A 19,254-nucleotide genomic window follows, 5' to 3' on the forward strand; every position below is an offset into this window, starting at 1 on the left:
AGACAGATCAAACAGTACCTTGGGTAAGTGGCTTACCTAATGGGCTTACCCAATATTCAGACTTTGTACTTGCTTGCTAATCAGCACATATATTGTTTCAAGGATCCGTAGTCTCTAAGGTTTCAATCCCACTTCCACGAAGGTGTAGCAATGGATCTTACCTTCCTCTTGGGTCTTTGTCTTTCCTGCTTAATTCTTGTTTCTCTATGGAATCGAAGCTATGTGAAAGGGAAGCTTCCACCTGGCCCTACTCCTCTTCCAATTGTTGGAAATGTTCTGCAGTTCAAAAGTAAGGTTTTTTTAAAATCTTTAGTGGAGGTAAGTACAATTAATTTTCTTTCAGTTGTTTGCTATGAGTCAATCAAACAGACTTTGGGCTGAGTATTACATACTTTTAAAAAATATAGACTTAAAGGGAAGTGTTCATTGACCACCAAGATGTGATTTTCAAAAATGTGTATGTCGGCCGGGAGCATGGCCTAGTGGTAGTGTGCTTGTCTAGGATGCATGAAGACTAGGGTTCGATTCTTGAAGCCAGAAATGGTGCTGTGGCTCAAGTGGTAGAGCTCTAGCCTTGAGATAACCGAAGGACAGTGCTCAGGCCCTAAGTTCAAACCCCAGGACTATATAAAAAAAATGTAAATGTTATTTGAGTCTGAGCCCATAAATCTGACTGAATCTCATAGCCTATTATATTTGGCCTTTCACTGCAAAGAAAATATGAAAATATTCTTTAGGAATGCAGAAAACAGAAAAGAGGTATTTAAATTTCAGCATGGCCACATGGCTAGGTCTACCAGTTGTCTCTTCAATCACAATAGACAGCTTGGATGCTGTATAGAAGGGAAAGAACAATGGGAAGACTAAAGGGATTTGCAAAGCATCCAGAATCTTTTTTTTTTTTTTTTTGGCCCCTTTCTCTTTCTGGCCCCGCTCGCTCCGGCCCTGCTCGCTCCGGCCCGGCTAGGCCCCCCTTTTCTAGCTCAGGCCCCGCTCGCTCCGGCCCTGCTCGCTCCGGCCCGGCTAGGCCCCCCTTTTCTAGCTCAGGCCCCGCTCGCTCCGGCCCCGCTCGCTCCGGGCCCGCTCGCTCCGGCCCGGCTAGGCCCCCCTTTCTAGCTCAGGCCCGCTCGCTCCGGCCCCGCTCGCTCCGGCCCGGCTAGGCCCCCCTTTCTAGCTCAGGCCCCGCTCGCTCCGGCCCTGCTCGCTCCGGCCCGGCTAGGCCCCCCTTTCTAGCTCAGGCCCCGCTCGCTCCGGCCCCCCTTTCTAGCTCAGGCCCCGCTCGCTCTGGTCCCGCTCGCTCCGGCCCTGCTCGCTCCGGCCCGGCTAGGCCCCCTTTCTAGCTCCGGCCCTGCTCGCTCCGGCCCCGCTCGCTCCGGCCCCGCTCGCTCCGGCCCTGCTCGCTCCGGCCCTGCTCGCTCCGGCCCGGCTAGGTCCCCTTTCTAGCTCCGGCCCCGCTCGCTCTGGCCCGGCTAGGCCCCTCTTTCTAGCTCAGGCCCCGCTCGCTCCGGCCCCGCTCGCTCCGGCCCTGCTTGCTCCGGCCCGGCTAGGCCCCCTTTCTAGCTCCGGCCCCGCTCGCTCCGGCCCCGCTTGCTTCCGCCCGGCTCGCTCCAGCTTGCTCTTGGCCCCGCTCGCTCCGGCCCGGCCCGGCCCTGCTCCTGGCTTGCTCTGGCTCGGCTCGCTCCCGCACGCTCCGGTCCTGCTCGCTCTGGCCCCGCTCGCTCCGGCCACCACTCGGTTGGGCTCTGTTCACTTCAGCCCCCTTTCTAGCTCCGGCCCCGCTCGCTCCGGCCCCGCTCGCTCCGGCCCCGCTCGCTCCGGCCCCGCTCACTCCGGCCCAGCTAGGTCCCCTTTCTAGCTCCGGCCCCGCTCGCTCCAGCTTGCTCTTGGCCCCGCTCGCTCCGGCCTGGCCCTGCTCCTGGCTTGCTCTGGCCCCGCTCGCTCCGGCCCGGCCAGCTCTCGCTTGCTCCTGGCTCTGCTCGCTCCGGCCCGGCTAGGCCCCCTTTCTAGCTCCGGCCCCGCTCGCTCCGGCCCCGCTCGCTCCGGCCCCGCTTGCTTCCGCACGCTCCTGGCCCCGCTCGCTCCGGCCACCACTCGGTTGGGCTCTGTTCACTTCAGCTCAGCTCGCTTCTTTCGCTCTCTGTCGCCGTCGCAGTCTTGTCTCTGCCACTTTTCCGGTTTGGTTGTGTCTCGTCTCTGCCACTTCCGGCTTGGTTGTGTATGTGGGATACCGAGGAATCGAACCCGGGTCTTTGTGCATGCTAGTCAAGCACTTTAACCGCTAGGCCAAACTCCCGGGCCCCGCATCCAGAATCTTATTAGTGCTAAGGACATTTTGCTACTGGAAGCTGGGAGAAAAATCTCTATTTTTTTTTTTTTTTTGCCAGTCCTGGGCTTAAGCTCAGGGCCTGAGCACTGTCCTTGGATTTTTCTCAAAGCTAGAGCTCTACCACTTGAGCCTCAGCACCACTTCCAGCTTTTTCTAAGTATGTGGTACCAAGGAATCAAACCCAGGTCTTCATGCATGCTAGGCAAGCACTCTACCACTAGGCCAAACTTCTGCCGAAAAAATCTCTATTTAGTGGAAAGGAAATTGTCACCTCCATTCTCTGTCCAGGAGGTCTCTGTTGCTCAAGAGAAATCTCCGAGTGCTACCTGAGATGTTTACTTGTCCTGTGGTCCTGCAAGGGGGTCATTTGACACCCATGAGATCATTGCCCCTACTCAGGGGATTGCCTCAAAAATCCTTCATCTCAGAGTGTGTAGGGCACTACACTAGAGCTTCTGGAACAGTGCACTGTAGATGTCTGTGTAAATTGGGAAACCACCTCGGTTATCATGGTATCTTCAACATGCCTATATGCAAGGTTCAGTGGAACTCACATCCAAATTTTAAGGCAAATGAGATTTGCTGTGTTCTTGCCTGTTTGGGGTTGCCAACTGGACATCTTTAGGCTCAAGTAAGGAGTTAGTGTGGTTTTTGTTTTGTGTTTTTGTTTTTTTTTTGGTCGTGGGGCTTGAACTCTGGGCCTGGGCACTGTCCCTGAGCTCTTCAGCTCAAGGCTACTGCTCTATCCCTGGAGCCACAACACCACTTCCTGTTTTTTGGTGTTTAATTGGATATAAGAGTGCCACGGTCTTTAGTGCCCTGGCTGGCTTTGAACCATGATCCTCAGATCTCAGCCTCCTGAGAAGCTAGGATTACAGGGGTGAGCCACCATGCCCAGCTGTGAAGAGTATTTTTTAAGCAAACACAATCTATTAAACCTTATTGTATATAATGCTAGAGCTGTAAGACACATTTATTGAAATTGCTAAAACAAATCTATTTGCTTAAGTACCTTCTTTTTTCAGCACAGTGAGTTCTCTCTGATGAACAATAATCAAAACAAACCCTTTTATTCAGTTAAAACAAAGTATTCAGAATGAACTGTGGAACTTGAAGGTAGGAACCGGAAGGGAAAGTGGGGAGAACAAAGGAAGGGGTGACACTGACTAAGAAGTATTGTATGGACAGATTTTGAAATGAACTCCCAGAAAAGGAAACAGGAGACAGTCTTTAGTTGCCATTGTTGCTGTTTTAGTTGCTGTTTAGTTTTATTTTATTTTGTTTTGTTTCTTAGTTTGTTTGTATTTGGGGGCAAGGAAGGGAACATAAAAGGTGTAGCAAGGATGAACAAATACAACAGTAATTCTCACTAGATGCTATGTGGAAAATGAACTAGATATCCTATGGATGGGGATGGGTGGGAAAGAATGGAAGGGAGACAGGTCTCAAAAAAGAAATATACTGATCGTACCTGATTCACGTAACTATAACCCCTCTGTATATCAATTATTCAAATACATTTTGAAAACAGTTTAGGAGGGGATAAAAAGAAGTATTACACTCATAAACTTACCTATGCAATTATAACCCCTGGTACAACTATATAATACTACTACTACCAACAACAATAACAATAATAAGCTATTCATTTTTTAGCTACAACACTAAATTTTTCTAAAGCACATATTGATTAGGAGTCAAGGACATAACTAGAAATTTAGGAACTTGATGACGTATCTATTGAACAACTGAGGTCAATAACATCTCCAGTCTTGGTAATTTACTCAGTTAAAGCATTGTGAAACCTGATAGAATGATTAAAAGTCTGCTTCCCCAAGAGACAGCTCATTTCCAGAACATTGCCCCTTGGAAGCTATTTCTGCCTGTGATTTGAGCTCTGTGTCAGGATCCCAGTTTACCCATTTTTAAAATTTATCATTCTGGGCCTGTTTTAAGTCTCTCTGAGCTGTAATTTCTTCTTCCTTAACATAGAAATACTAATTATATTTTCATATTATATATGAAGTGTTATCTTAGCAATAAACACTGTATTAGGTAAATGGAAGGGGTATTAATTAATGGTGAATAAAAATGGAAAAGAAAATTTAGGTTTATACAGCTTTCAGCCTAAAGAGATGGCAGGTTCCCATGTTCTCATGCATTCTTAATGTGTAGAAATATTTTGTTCTGAAAAGAATGAAAGGGGAAAAAAGAATGAATAGGTAGTGAGGATGATTACTAGTCTCTATATATCTTTAAGTAGAGGTGCCACAGAATTACTATACAATAAATCACCTTTCTCACCCATTCATCCAAGCCTTTCCCTCAGTGTTCTTAATTTCATAGGATATACCTTGAATATGATGACTGCATTCCCCCCTCCTCTTTATTGACAGATTTTTCTTTATGCCAGAGAGAAAGAAATCATTTTTAAGTATTATTATCTTTAAGTAGTTATACAAAAGAGTTGTCATTCAGCCAAGCAGTTTGTGAATACGTGCATCTTAATCAATGTTATCCCTTCCAATGTTCTCACTCAACCCTCCCAATTCACTCCTTCCTTCCATCTTCTTTTGTTTTTGTAAATTTCTGGTCCCGGGCTTGAACTCATAGCTTGAGCACTATCCCTGAGCTTCTTTGTACCTAAAGCTAGTGTTTTACCACTTAAGCCATGGCCCCACTTCTGTTTTTACTTTTTCTGAGTACTTTATTGGAGATAAGAGTCTCGCAGACTTTTCTGCCTGTGCTGGCTTTGAACCATCTTCCTTAGATCTCAGCCTCTTGAGTAGCTAGGATTACAGGTTTGATCTACTGGCACCCGGCTTCCATTTTCTTCATTTGGTAGTACACGTATTACATTTTATGACTACATTCTCTCTGCTTCCTCTCTTCATTTGTCTAGGCCCTTTCCTTAAACCCACTCCCAAAAGGGATCACTTATCATAAGAGTTGAAGAAAGGAAAACTTTGATGTTGTCAATAGGCCCAATAGGAAATATTAATAAAATAATATGGACAATTCCATAATTTAGATTCTGTCATGTAGAAGGATATTGGTAATGATAGTAACATTATTAATAAAATATAACTAAATATAATAATATTATATAAAATATAATAATATAATATTCTCTCTATATAGAATATAATTATATTTATTCTCTTTTTATATTATTGCATCTAAAAGTTGATTTCTTTTCAAATGGATGAATGAACATTAAAATGACCATTTAGGTAAATAAAATTAAATGTATTTTCCATACTTAACAACATTTCAGTTTAGAAAGCCTCACATTTCTTGCATCTCTTGCTCCTCCTCCAGTTGTCAAAAACCTATGGCCCCGTGTTCACTCTGTATTTCGGCACGAAGCCCACTGTGGTGTTGCATGGATACAAAGCAGTGAAGGAAGCCCTGATTGATCAAGCAGAGGAATTTGCTGGACGTGGGAGTATCCCAGTTTTTGAAAAAATCACGAAAGGACTTGGTATGCTTTTTTTTTTTTTTGCGGACAGTGTTTGCTAAGTTATAAAGAGAGCAAAAGTGCAAATAAATTAATAGGTGAGAAGCAATAAGATACCCGTGACATAGTTTTCATAATTCCAAAACAAGCCTAAGCATAAATATTTTAAGGTTGTGTTAGATAGTATCATGTATATATTAATGAAGTCTAGTGTACTAACTAAACATATACAAAAAGATGCACACACACACACTGTGTCCTGATGAAATCCAGTCTCCCTTTTTCCATCCTTTTCAATCTCTTGGGAATGTCTAGTAATCAATAACGAACACACTTTCTACAAGAGATGATCAACTGACATTTAAAATCTGCGAATATGTCCCAATGTTTTTATCTATATTAAATTCATTGAGAACCTTTATAGAACTACTAGTACACTGTGGCTGACTCTGATGCCTCCAGCTTCTGACTCCAGCCACTCATGCTCGGACGATCACAGTTTGGGATCATGTGGGATAAGAAGTTGGTGAGTTTCCCAGCTCAGTCGAGAGACTGGCTATGCTAGTGCTTGCCCGTGATTCCACTTACATTTAGAGAGTAGGTGAGAAGATCGAAGTCTCATTCTGACTCTGGGTGGAAAAAAAATGGCTCTACTAGGAAAATAAAGCAAAATACAACTAGAGGATGACTCAGGTGGTATAATACCTGCTTAGAAACATAAAGTCCTAAGTTCAAAGTCCAGTATTTCTCTCTCTTCTAAAGTTCATCCATTTTCAAGTATTCTCAGTTAGGAAAATCAGGGGAAATAGAGAGTAAAGTGAGGATAAGAAAATGGTTTAAAATATTCTGTTGACTAAATATTTCATTTTTTGTCTTAAAACATGGATGGATCCAAGAGACTACTTCAGAAGTTTGTATAATATAGGATTCATTATAAATTTAGAATATTCCATACTTGCTCTCCATTTCTGGTTTTTTTTTTTGCCAGTCCTGGGCTTGAGCTCAGGGCTTGAGCACTGTCCTTGGACTTTCTCAAGGCTAGCACTCTACCACTTGAGTCTCAGCACCACTTCCGGCTTTTTTGCTATGTATGTGGGGTACCAAGGAATCGAACCTGGATCTTCGTGCATGCTAGGCAAGCACTCCACCACTAGGCCAGACTCCCCCCGCCCCATTTCTATTCTTTAGAAAAAAAAGACTAAGGGATATCTGAACCCAGTAAAATATGAAGCATAAAGCACACATATGCCCTGAAAAGAGGACGGGGGAGAACCAGAGTGATTATTTAGGAGACATCAGAAGATATGAGTCATTTAATATTGTGGGAAGATGCTGTTCCACATCTGGTGCACAGACATCCATGTATACTTCATATAAGCTGAGACTACCTTAAGTGAGAAGTTCATTTAATACACTTCATGTACCACACATCAGAGCCCAGTGCAACAGTACAAACCACTGCTGAGCACCATAGCTGTGTGGCTGACTGGAGCCAGACTCACTGGTGCTGCCCAGCCATGGGAAAAAGTATTCCACTCTGGGCCAGTCTGGGAAAGGATGAAGAGTCACAGTTTGGACTGTGGGTCCTACATGTTCCTTGTGTATGATAAGTAAACACAATGAGAACTTGGGGGGACCTATTTGTTTTGGGAGTCTCTGTTTTTGTTTTCAGTTAGCTTACTCTTCCCCTCCTCTTATTCTACCCTTGAAATTCAGATGTTCTCTTTCCTTGGTGCAAAAACACTTCATGGAAGAATATAAGTGGATAAGATGTCAGATGCCTGTTAAGATGTAATGAGCCATTTATTCATATTTATGTCTCTTTTCTGAGAAATAGATGGCCATAAGATTCCTTCTAACACTGAGGAGTGCTTTCTCCTTCTCTTTCTGTCTCTCTGTGCCACTCCCTCTTGAGGTAGTGTTCAAGAGTTCACTAGGAAATCTTGAAATTGACACAATTATATCTTTTCATCCTTACCTCAGGGCTGTCATCATTACATCCCCACCTCTTGAGATGAGCATGCTCAACTCTAAGCCATGGCAACAGGGGGCATTTTTTTCCTTTCCCCCTTGTTTTTATAGGAATTGTTTTCAGCAGTGGGGAAACGTGGATGCAAACCCGACGTTTCTCCCTCATGGTTTTGCGGAATATGGGGATGGGGAAGAAAACTATTGAAGTCCGAATTCAAGAAGAAGCCTTGTGTCTGGTGGAAGCTTTAAAAAAAACCAATGGTATGTATTTATTTATATAAGGAACAGCAATACTTAGGCTATATGGAATGCTATTACAATGGGATTGAAAGAGAAGACCGGAGCTGGGGACTGGTGGCTCACACTTGTAATCCTTCCTATTCAGGAGGCTGAGATCTGAGGATCATGGTTCCAGGCCAGCCAGAGTGGAAAGTCAGTGACTCTCATCTCCAATTAACTACCAAAAAGCTGAAGTGGAGCCGTGGCTCAAGTGTTGGAGCACTAGCCTTGAGTAAAAAGTTCAGGGATGGCACACAGGCCCTGAGTTTAAACCCAGAAAGAGATGGGGGGAGGAAGGGAGGAAAGAAGGGAGAGGGAGAGAGAGAGAACAGGAAGTTATCCTTGCTCATGTAACAGTAGGAAGAGATGAAGCAGTCAGCATAACATGGTGGAAAGAAGAAAGACCAACGGAAGAAGTGGAGCACAAGAAAAATTCTCGAGTTCCATTGACTCTTTCTTAGTACAGGGCTCCACTAAACTGCTAGAGGACCTGGAACATGTGAATATCTAGGGGTATGCGGAGAGGATGAGACTATGGATTTTAGTGATCAGCAAGCAGTCTTAGCCATAATGTGGACAACTAACAAATTGTTTAGGCTCAATACAGAGACAACCAAATTCTTCCTGTGTAACTCACCTCCCGTGGAAGGGTGTAGACTGGAAGATGATGGCTATTACTACACAAATCTCTATATGCAGATGCAGATGTGCCTATGTGGGCCTGGGGATGGGCTAGGAGAAAGACTAGAGAGCAAGTCAGGCAGGAAGAGATAAGGTCAGGATCACAAGATGCGATAACGCGAGTTTGAAACATCAGGATTTAAATACTTTCAAAAAGTTAAACTTATTCTCTATGGTAAAATCTCACTGTGTTTTTCAGTCAGTATTATTTAACTCACCAGATTGGGTGCTTTTCATTTTTTTGCAACTATTAATATAAAGTACTTAAGTAGTAAATTTAAGATTGGCATGAGCATTGTGCCTTTACTTTTAATATTTGTTGTTTTTAGGCTCTCCCTGTGATCCTGCCTTCCTTCTGTCCTGTGTTCCCTGCAATGTGATCTCCTCCATCATTTTCAAGAATCGTTTTGACTATAGTGATCCAGAATTCCAAACCTTGATTAGCAATTTCCATGAAAATTTGAAAATCTCAAGCACTTCCTGGATACAGGTAAGGTCATGGAAAACTGTTTCCAGATCCATGTCCTGCACACAGCTCACAGCATACCACTCAGGAAGATGAGGGCTGAGGAGAAGGAAATCTGGGATATTCAAGCATAGGGACCTGAGAAGATATGAAGCCATCATCATTGACTAAAGAAAGCATTTTTAGATGGCTCTCGTGGCTCATGCCTGTAATCCTAGCTACTCAGGAAGCTGAGGTCTGAGGACTGCAGTTTGAAACCAGACAGGGCAGCAAAGTCCACGAGACTCTTATCTCCAATTAACCACCAGAGAACTGGAAGTAGAGCTGTGGCTCAAAGTGGTAGAGCACTGGGATCGAGCAAAAGAGCAAAACCAGTTACCCAGACCTTAAGTTCAAGCTCCATGACTGACAGAAGGAAAACAAAGCATTTTTGGGAGCACATGTGTATGTGCAAAGGTTGAAGAGGGTGTATGAGGATAGAAGGGCCAAAGTTGAGAAGGCTAAGTGCTGAGTTATGTCTCTTTTTCTTCTTAAAAAAAAAAATGATGCCTGCCGTGGTGGCTCACGCCTGTAATTCTAGCTACTCAAGAGGCTGAGATCTGAGGATCAAGGTTCAAAGCCAGCCTGGACACAAAAGTACCTGAGACTCTTATTTCCAATTAACCTCTAAAAAACGGCAAGTGGGGCTTGGCTCAAGGGTAAAGCAATAATCTTGAGCTGAAGAGCTCAGGGACAGTGCCCAGACCTGGTTCAAGCCTCCCCACCCCAAAACGAAACAAAACAAAACAATGATACTGGTTTTTTTTTTTTTTTTGCCAGTCCTGGGCTTGAGCTCAGGGCTTGAGCACTGTCCTTGGACTTTCTCAAGGCTAGAGCTCTACAACTTGAGCCTCAGCACCACTTTTGGTTTTTTTCTATGTATGTGGTACTGAGGAATCGAACCCAGGGCTTCGTGCATGCTAGGCAAGCGCTCTACCACTAGGTTAAACATCGGCCCATGGTACTGGGTTTTAACTTAGGATTTCATGTTCCTATGGAAGAACTTTACCCCTTGAACCATGGTCCTAATCACACATCTTCTTTTTGTTCTTTTTGATGAAAAAAACTTGGGACAAAAAACTGACTTTTGGTGTTTTTTAAATTTTTATTGCAGTTAATAGAAGGGTTACATTATATTGGCCAGCTAGAAGGTACATTACTTAACAATCATTGCAACCCTTCTCATGTTTTTGTCCCCATTTCCCTCCTCCACCCCCTCCCCCCAACCTTTGTTTTTTAGACAAGCTTTTTGTAATTCAATAGTCTAGAACTTTTTTTTTTTTTTTTGCCAGTCCTGGGGTGTGAACTTGGGGCCTGAGTGCTGTCCTTGGGATTTCTCAAGACTAGAGCTCTACCACTTGAGTCACAGCCCCATTTCCAGCTTTTTCTTTGTATGTGGTACCAAGGAATTGAACCTTGGTCTTCATGCATGCTAGGCAAGCACTCTACCACTAGGCTAAACGCCCAGCCCGGTCTAGAACATTTTTGTTTTCTCCAACGTTTTTTTTTTCTTTGCCAGTCCTGGGGCTTAAACTCAGGGCCTGGGCACTGCCCTTGAGCTTTCTCACTTGAGCCACAGCACCACTTCTGGCTTTTTCTGTGCATGGAACTGAGGAATTAAACCCAGGACTTCTTGCATGCTAGGCAAGCACTCTACCACTAGGCCACTCTCCTGGCCCGAGAACAGTTTTGTTTCCTGTAAATTAAATATTAGCCCATCTTTTTTGTGTGTGGGTCATGGAACTTGAACGTTCGACCTGGGCACTGTCCCTGAGTTCGTCATCTCAAGGCTACCACCCTACTCCTTGAGCCACAATCCCACCTCCCATTTTTTGGTGTTTAATTGGATATAAGAGTGTCACGGTCTTTAGTGCCCTGGCTGGCTTTGAACCATGATTCTCAGATCTCAGCCTCCTGAGTAGCTAGGATTCCAGGAGTGAGCTACCATGTCTGGCTATATTATCCCACTTTAAAGTCCTCAGACCACATATTGCTATTATATGAAGACCATCAGAATGTTCTTGATTCTAAAAAAGAACTAAAGAAAAGTTATGGACTAGGAGTGTTAGGTGCAGTGTTTTTCTGATTCCCTTTCCTAGCATATCTGATTTTGGTATCAGGAGCTCAGTCATTTAAAAGCTGTTTTGTAGCAACAGGGTAAAGCTCACCAGAAATCCTAGCTACATTGAAGACAGACAGGAAGGTTTAGAGTTCTAAAAACAAACAAACGAATGAATGCATGAATAAACCAACAAGTAAACAAATGTAAATCAGTTTTCTTTAAATTTTACCAGAATGGGGAAAAGAAGAAATATACCTTTAAAACAGGAAATTAGTAGTGTGAGGCTAATTTAGTGGCAGGCAGCATAAGACAAAATAGCCTAGTAAACATCACTGTTAGCATTCTGCTCTGGATTTAAGATTCAGAACAGTGGTAGAGAGGGCAAAACCAAAAATTCTTAGGTCACTTTTAACCTTGAGGGCAGCAGAGTCTCATAGTCTCAGCTAGTGCGAGGCTAACTTCTATGGGTGAGCTGCACAGCTTGTTTGTTAACTTTGACTCAGGGTACTGAATTGTAACTGGCAGTAGTCTTACATTCCTGAACCTCTTGCTTCAGCCTCTCAGTGATCATACCACAAAGGTAAGCTATGCTTCTTGACTAAAGTTATTATTATTGTTTTGTTTTTGCCAGTCCTGGGATTTGAACTCAGGGCCTAAGCACTGTCCTTGGGCTTTTTCCTCAATGCTAGCACTCTGCCACTAGAGCCACAGTACCACTTCTGGCTTTTCTATGTATGTGGTACTGAGGAATCAAACCTGGGTCTTTGTGCATGCTAGGCAAGCCCTCTACCATGAGGCTAAACTCCTGGCCTGGCTAAAATTATTTTTAATCTCAGCTAAAATCTTAGGAAGTCACAGGGTTTGATAAATTGGCTTCTAGTGTTGGTATCACTGCTTTTGGTGTCATTGTTGACATTTGCATTCCCATCAGGAAAGTGGTAATACTAAACAAAATTCCTTGTGACCAGGAAATGCATGTAAGTGGTTCTGAAGTTGCTTTGTAGCCTGTAAAAATGACAGGTGGTCATTTTGTCAGTGTTCTGGCCTGAGAACTCCAAGTATATTCTATTGCAACTGATATGTTGCATTTTGCTTTTCTCAGTGTATGGCAGAGGGGTTGATAACTAGCAAATGTCTTTAAATATTTCCAAATGAGCTTATAAATATTCTTTCTTCTTTCAACTATACGAGTTCATGTATATTGTTTTTCCCCTTTTTTCCAGTTCTACAATGTTTTCCCTATTTTAGATTATTTCCCAGGAAGTCATAGGAGGCTCTTTAAAATAGTTAAGGAACAATTCAAGTTTATTTCAAAGAAAATAAAAGAACATCAACAATCTCTGGATTCCAATAACCCTGAGGACTTTATAGACTATTTCCTGATTAAAATGGAAAAGGTATAATGTATTCCTTTTTTTACTTCAGGTTTGTGGCTAATCCAATTTACAGATTTGTTCTTTTTTTTTCCTGAGGATATTTTCTTCCCTAAAATATATTCAATGCTTCTATCAACCAGTGCTTGTATAAATTTTGGGATAATTTTAAGTTCTCCATGGACTAACAGTGAGAGGGTTTTATATTCACATGTTAAAAGTAGGTTTTAATTGGGGGACTGATTTGAATTCAGACTCACCCTTTCAAGATTGAGGATAGCATCTCATTGCACATAAAATAACCTCAAAGGACACAGAATAGATTGATATCTGTAAAAACCTTATCTTTGGAGACTCGAAGTCTTTATAGGTAAATTTGGAGCAAACTCATGCTGTGCTTACAGAGAACAAAATAGTTTTTTGAAATGGAGAGATTCAATGTGTGGACACTTTAAGGAGATGATCTTGATACTATGTGAGGATCTGGGGTGGGTATGATTTGTGAAGTGGGAATGGCCATGGGCGTTGGGGATGTGAAATACAGGAGGGCCTGTGAGAACTCTGGACAGGACAGACAGCAAAACAGTTATTGTGTTAGTGAGTGACATTATACCAAAACAAAACATCATGGAGGATCCACTTTGCTCCAGTGGATGTGAAGAATGTGGATATTTGTAACTCTTACCTATAGATTTTCAATCAGCTCACCTGGCCCTCAGATAAAATAGTTTGGAAAGTCTGGTTTCATTTATCAAATGCTTATGTTAGGTTGAATTGTTTTATGTTACCATTCCCTGTAAACCTTAAAAAAAAACCAACTATATTCCATATGTCCCTTCCAGGAAAAATGCAACCAACAGTCTGAATTTACCATGGAAAACCTTGTCATTACCATATGGGATTTGTTTAGTGCTGGGACAGACACAACAAGTACTACCATGCTGTTTGGACTTTTGCTCTTAATGAAGTATCCAGAAGTCTCAGGTATGATCACAGATGGCAGAGATGAAAATCTAGGATGAAATTGACAGACAACTAAATAACCCATCCTACCCGTTACCTGCTTAGATAATGAGTATATAAGAAAAAATCCTCATGTTAGAGTATTTTCCTAACACTGAATGCAGCCACCTTAAATTAGTTAACAGTGTTGCAAAGGAAATGTTTAAACAGCAGGGATTGGAAGACAGTGATTTTCTTGCTGTGGTGTACTTTTGGCACCAATGCCATGCCAGTATAATATTTATCGTAGGATATGGGCAGAATCATCCTTTATCAACCCAAGCAAATATCCAGTTGTCCAAAGATATTTTTATTTGCTGTACTGAGGATTGAACCTAGGACTTCTTGTATGCCAAGCAGGCATGTTGCCTCTTAGCTACTCAAATGCACTGGCAATGTAAAGACTTATGTGAGGACACATAATAATCCTTTCTAGTAGCAAAGAATCATACTTCAAACCACAAAAATGTTTATTAATATTTATTTGATGCTGAAAATTGAAAAGACCTTGCACACAATCAGTTGGTGCCCTGCCATTCATTGCGTTCTTATTCTATCTTGTCTTACCATTGGTCTCGTTCTGTAGCTGGAGCTAGCCTTGCTCTATAACATGAACTGACCTTGAACTCATAATTCTCCAGTCAGAGTATTCTTAGTGCATAGATTACTGGTGTGTAACACAATGTTTGGCATATATATTCTTTCTGATTTAAAATAAAATCAGAAGTGGAGGCATCTGTAGCTTAAAGTGGTAGAGCACTGGCCTTGAGCACAAAAGCTCAGGGTCAAGCCGGGTGAGGTAGCTCACACCTGTAATCCTAGTTACTCAAGAGGCTGAGATCTGAGGATCGCGGTTCTAAGCCAGTCATGGCACTAAAGAGAGACTCTTATCTCCAATTAACCTCTAGAAAATGGGAAGTGGAGCTGAGGCTTAAGGGGTAGGGCAGTAGCATTGAGCTGAAGAGCTCAGAAACAGCACCCAGGCCCAGAGTTCAGGTCCCATGACCCCCCTCTTCTGAAAAAAAGCTCAGGGTCAGTGTCCAGGCCCTGAGTTCAAGCCCATGATCAACAAAAATGTCTAACAAAATCCCTGAAAACGTGACTTCTTGTGCAAATGCACATTTTATTTTCCTTAAAAATTTTTTTCCAAGCCGGGTGTGGTGGCTCATGCCTGTAATCCTAGCTACCCAGGAGGCTGAGATCTGAGGATCAAGGTACAAAGCCAGCCTGAGCACAAAAGGTCCTGAGACTCTTATCGCCAATCAATCTTAAGAAAACAGGAAGTGGGGCTTGGCTCAAGGGTAGAGAGGTAGCCCTGAGCTGAAGGGCTCAGGGACAGCGCCCAGGCCAAGTTCAAGACCCACAAAGATTTTTTTTTCCACTCTACTCTTAAATTGTATATTCATAGAAGGGGCATTTCTTTCAATACTAAATCATGTTTTGTGATTTAAGGCATGAAGACATTTTTGGCGGTAACAAGCCACGTAAGACTCATTTCTATGATTCCAGCACCAAAAATTGCCACTTCATTTGTGGTCCTTTTTGTCCTCCCATTATGCATTGTGAATGGTAACCGCTTAAAAATATAGACTCAATAATCCCCGTGTTCTCACATTTCTCACATGACATATACTCAGCAAAGTAGACTCAGGAAATCCTCTCTCTCTCTCTCTCTCTCTCTCTCTCTCTCTCTCTCTCTCTCTCTCTCTCTCTCTCTCTCTCTCTCTCCCTCTCTCTCCTTCTTTCTTCCTCTCTCTCTCTCTCCTTCTCTCTTCCTCTCTCATTAGTACTGTAGTGGAACTTGAACTCAGGGTCTGGGTGCTATGCCTTAGATTTTTGCTACTGCTCTACCGTTGGAGCCCCAGTTCAACTCTTTGGTGGTTTAGTTGGAGGTAAGAGTGGGCTTTTCTTCCCAGGTTGCCTTTGAACCACAATCCCCAGATCTCACCTCTGGGTAGCTAGGATGATAAGTGTGAGTGAGTCACTGGTGCTGGCTGAAGTAAAAAAAGTTACTGTAAAAAAGTTATTGAACTTTTTACACTCCCTATGCTGATCGTAAGTAGAAAGACTATGTAATATGCTTAAATAACATGTTAAAAGTATACAATATATTTTTTTTTACACAATCAAAATTTTAAGTAGTTGTGCAAGTGTCAGTCCCTCCTGACCTGCAGGAGGGATAGAGAGAACACGCCCCGACCAGGACAAGCCAAGAAAGGAGAGGGTCGACTGACCACCAGCACCCAGCCCTCCCTCTCCGGAGGACAATCAGACGCATCAGGGAGACCTGTCAAGGCAGGAACTCGTTTATTGAGGAAGTCCATTTAGCTAACATAGGGTTCAATCCCAGAGGTGGCCTTACTTTATATAGCAAACCACCTGTATGCCTTCCAACCGGGCAGTGGGCACCATCTGAGCCAGGTGCGTTCCCAAGACCAAGGAATGAGCACTGGGCCATGAGTTAGGCCTCCTTTTACAGCATAGGTTTCCATTTCCCTGATGCGATGTGCCCCACATGCAAGGAAGTTTTAATTCTACAAGTCAGGTCATGAGGACCGTGCCTCTTGATCAGTATTATCTCTTCCTCCCTCATTCTCCTCATTTCTCCCATTCCCATTCATATCCATAGATCTTCTTTATCTTTAAATTATATGCACATTTCTCGGCTTCTAGTTGTGTCATATTTCCCCTTCCATTGTTATTTCTCCTTTAAGGAGGCGGGAACAGTCTTTCTTTCCCATATCTTCATCACCCATCACAATGTGACAGTGTGACAGTGGTTCAGGGAGGTTGTGCAAAAGGCTTTCTTGCTCTACTTCCTACAGATTCTGTTTTTTTCTCTTGCTAGTTAAAGTCAAGGAAGAGATAGATCGTGTGGTTGGAAGGAATCGCAGTCCCTGTATGCAGGACAGAAGGCAAATGCCCTACACAGATGCTGTGGTGCATGAGATCCAGAGATACATTGTCCTGGTCCCAACCAATCTTAGCCATGCAGTGACCAAAGACATTCAGTTGGGAAAATACCTCATTCCAAAGGTGAGAAGCCTTTCTCTTCCTGCTTTGGAATCTTAAGCCCTCAGCAATCACAGTAGTAACACCTCTGGTCACTTACTCTCTTAGAGTAGAGCACAACCACATATGAAGTGTCTGACCTGAGGTATTGGTTTTTTTGTTGTTGTTGTTTGTTTGTTTTTTATCCCAGTCCTGGGCTTAAGCTCAGGGCCTGAGCACTGTCCCTGGGTTGTCCCCAAGGCTAGTGCTCTACCACGTCAGTCACAGCCCAACTTCCAGCTTTTTTTGTGTATGAGGTACCAAGGAATCGAACCCTGGGCTTCACGCATGCTAGGCAAGCACTCTGTCACTAGGCTGTGCTCTTGGCCGCTGCATTTTTGCTTTTTTTTTTTTGGACACAATCTCCTCATCAACACCACAAAGGGACTAGCTGATATAAATCTAAGGATTATTTTTTTCAAGTTGTAGGACCTCCTTTATAATTTGGTGTATCCGCTTCTCTTCTACCAGGGCACAAACATATTGACATCTCTGCATTCCGTCCTGCATGATGACAAAGAGTTTCCCAACCCAGAGAAATTTGACCCTGGCCACTTTCTGGATGCAAGTGGCAACTTTAAGAAGAGTGACTACTTCATGCCATTTTCAGCAGGTCAGCAAGCTTTGCTGTCATCTGTGTACTAGGGGCCAAGTGAGATGCAGGAGGGCTTTGCATGGAGGCTCTCTGGGCTGGATGAACTGCTGTTTCTAGGAGGCCAGAGGCACGATCCCAACTTCCAGGTTGTTTCTCCTTGGTTTGAGCATTTCTCTTTCTCTCTCTTTTCTTTCTTTCTTTCTTTCTTTCTTTCTTTCTTTCTTTCTTTCTTCCTTCCTTCCTTCCTTCCTTCCTTCCTTCCTCTCTCTCTCTCTCTCTCTCTCTCTCTCTCTCTCTCTCTCTCTCTCTCTCTCTCTCTCTCTCTCTCTCTCTCTCTCACTTTCTTTCTTACTTTATTTCTTGTCCTGCAGTCTGGGCCTTATACTCAGGGCCTGGACACTGTCCTTGGGCTTTTTCATGGCTAGAGCTATAGCACCACTTCCATCTTTTTCTGTGTATGTGGTGCCAAGGAATTGAACCTGGGTCTTTGTGCATGCTAGGCAAGCATGCTACCACTAGGCCCAACTCCTGGTCCTGGTTTGAGCATTTCTATTCCTGTTTTTGCTTCCTGAAGATCCAGTTCTAGGATTCTTATGAGCTGCTCCTAGATGTGCAGTTTTACCAATTCCTTTCTCAAGTAATTTAAGAAGTCAATTCTTGCAAATGTATTGGTAGTCTTGTGTGGGATCTTATTCACTTCCCCAGAACTGTTCCCCTCACCTAAAGAATTCTTAGATTCTAGTTTGTTCACTAAGTGAATAAATAACTTCATCTTCATGCGAACTGTAAGCATTAGCAGTGTTGGTGAACACTGACCAACAACAGGGAGGTGAGGAGTGGAGTTTATATCCCGTCGATGGCAAAGATGTTTGGAAAAGCAATGCTGCAACTCTAAAAACAACTTTGGAGAATGACAAGCCGAGCGGAGCTGAAGAGCTTCCCAGCTAGAGAAATGATGAAAGCTGAGAATCTTCAACTGGGAATTTCCAGGCTGTTTAGGGAAGAGTAGAGACCAATCTCTTGGGTGTGGGAGAAATGTGTGTGTGGGACATACAGAAATGAAGCCTGAAATGCTGATCGTATCCATGCTTGTCACATTTCCTTTCATGTCTACTGATGATAGGCTCTGGAAAAGCTTTAAGAAGTTATGTGCAAATATTAGAGAACTCCTCTCATCCTTCAGAGTACTGAAGCCTGAGGTCTGCATCAGTGGTGGAAGACACTTTGTTCACATGAGTTGGAATAGTGAGTGTGTATATTTGCCTGTATGCCTGTGTTTCGAGGAAGTTGTTACTAAAAAGTCTCAGTGCAGCAGTGTCAATGTGATTGCACAGTAGATACTTTTTCATATAACATACCAACAGAAATGTAGGCTGAGTAAAGGAAGGAAGAAACAATGCTGTCATAAATAGAAGTCATCAATGAATTAATGGTTCATGAATATATTTCTGGATCCCACATGTATACATATATACTGAAACCATTATGTGTGTTATTCAGAATCAGGATTTACTGATTAATTCATTTATGTCATTTTAGGAAAGAGAATCTGCGTTGGAGAAGGACTGGCCCGCATGGAACTGTTTTTGGTCCTGACAAACATTTTACAGAATTTTACCTTGAAACCACTGGTTGATCCAAAGGATATTGACCTTACCCCAGTTGAAAACAGCCTGGCGGTTATACCTCCCTCCTATAAGCTCTCTTTCATTCCAGTCTGAATAAAATTGGCAGGCTAAAGAAAACTTTGCTGTCTCATCTCATTGAGCCCATCTTGCCTGAACAGCTGTCTAACTACAGATATTGCATGTCCCATCTCAGCCTCATCTGATTTCCCCAACCCTTAATAAAGATCCTGTTCAAGTTACTCTTCATGAAAGAAATGCCATTCTATTATCTGCAATAAAGTTCTTTCAATAATACAACCCTGAGTTCAGAAACTGCATCTA

The 19,254-nt window shown here is 43.0% G+C and overlaps 1 protein-coding gene across 1 annotated transcript; it reads left to right on the top strand.

Moving 5' to 3' along the window:
• Positions 1–113: 113 nt before the first annotated feature.
• On the top strand, positions 114–19,050 carry LOC150054027 (cytochrome P450 2C3-like). The gene is made up of 9 exons (XM_090346200.1): positions 114–318; positions 5,648–5,810; positions 7,869–8,018; positions 9,047–9,207; positions 12,508–12,681; positions 13,500–13,641; positions 16,508–16,695; positions 17,182–17,323; positions 18,845–19,050. Exons 1-9 carry the CDS (start codon positions 151–153, stop codon positions 19,024–19,026), a joined length of 1,470 nt encoding a protein of 489 aa, XP_090202326.1. The 5' UTR covers positions 114–150; the 3' UTR covers positions 19,027–19,050.
• The last annotated feature ends 204 nt before the right edge of the window (positions 19,051–19,254 follow it).

Source organism: Megascapheus bottae, chromosome 15, assembly GCF_031878675.1.
Source record: "Megascapheus bottae isolate mThoBot1 chromosome 15, mThoBot2.hap1, whole genome shotgun sequence".
Taxonomy (NCBI): Eukaryota; Metazoa; Chordata; class Mammalia; order Rodentia; family Geomyidae; genus Megascapheus; species Megascapheus bottae.

What these genes read in the sequence shown, in the direction of transcription:
- LOC150054027 (XM_090346200.1), top strand. Translation starts at nt 151, where the DNA reads ATGGATCTTACCTTCCTCTTGGGTCTTTGTCTTTCCTGCTTAATTCTT. An exon ending in TTTTAAAATCTTTAGTGGAG is followed by an intron (nt 319 to 5,647) that starts GTAAGTACAATT and finishes CTCCTCCTCCAG; the next exon opens with TTGTCAAAAACCTATGGCCC. An exon ending in CAAGCACTTCCTGGATACAG is followed by an intron (nt 9,208 to 12,507) that starts GTAAGGTCATGG and finishes CCTTTTTTCCAG; the next exon opens with TTCTACAATGTTTTCCCTAT.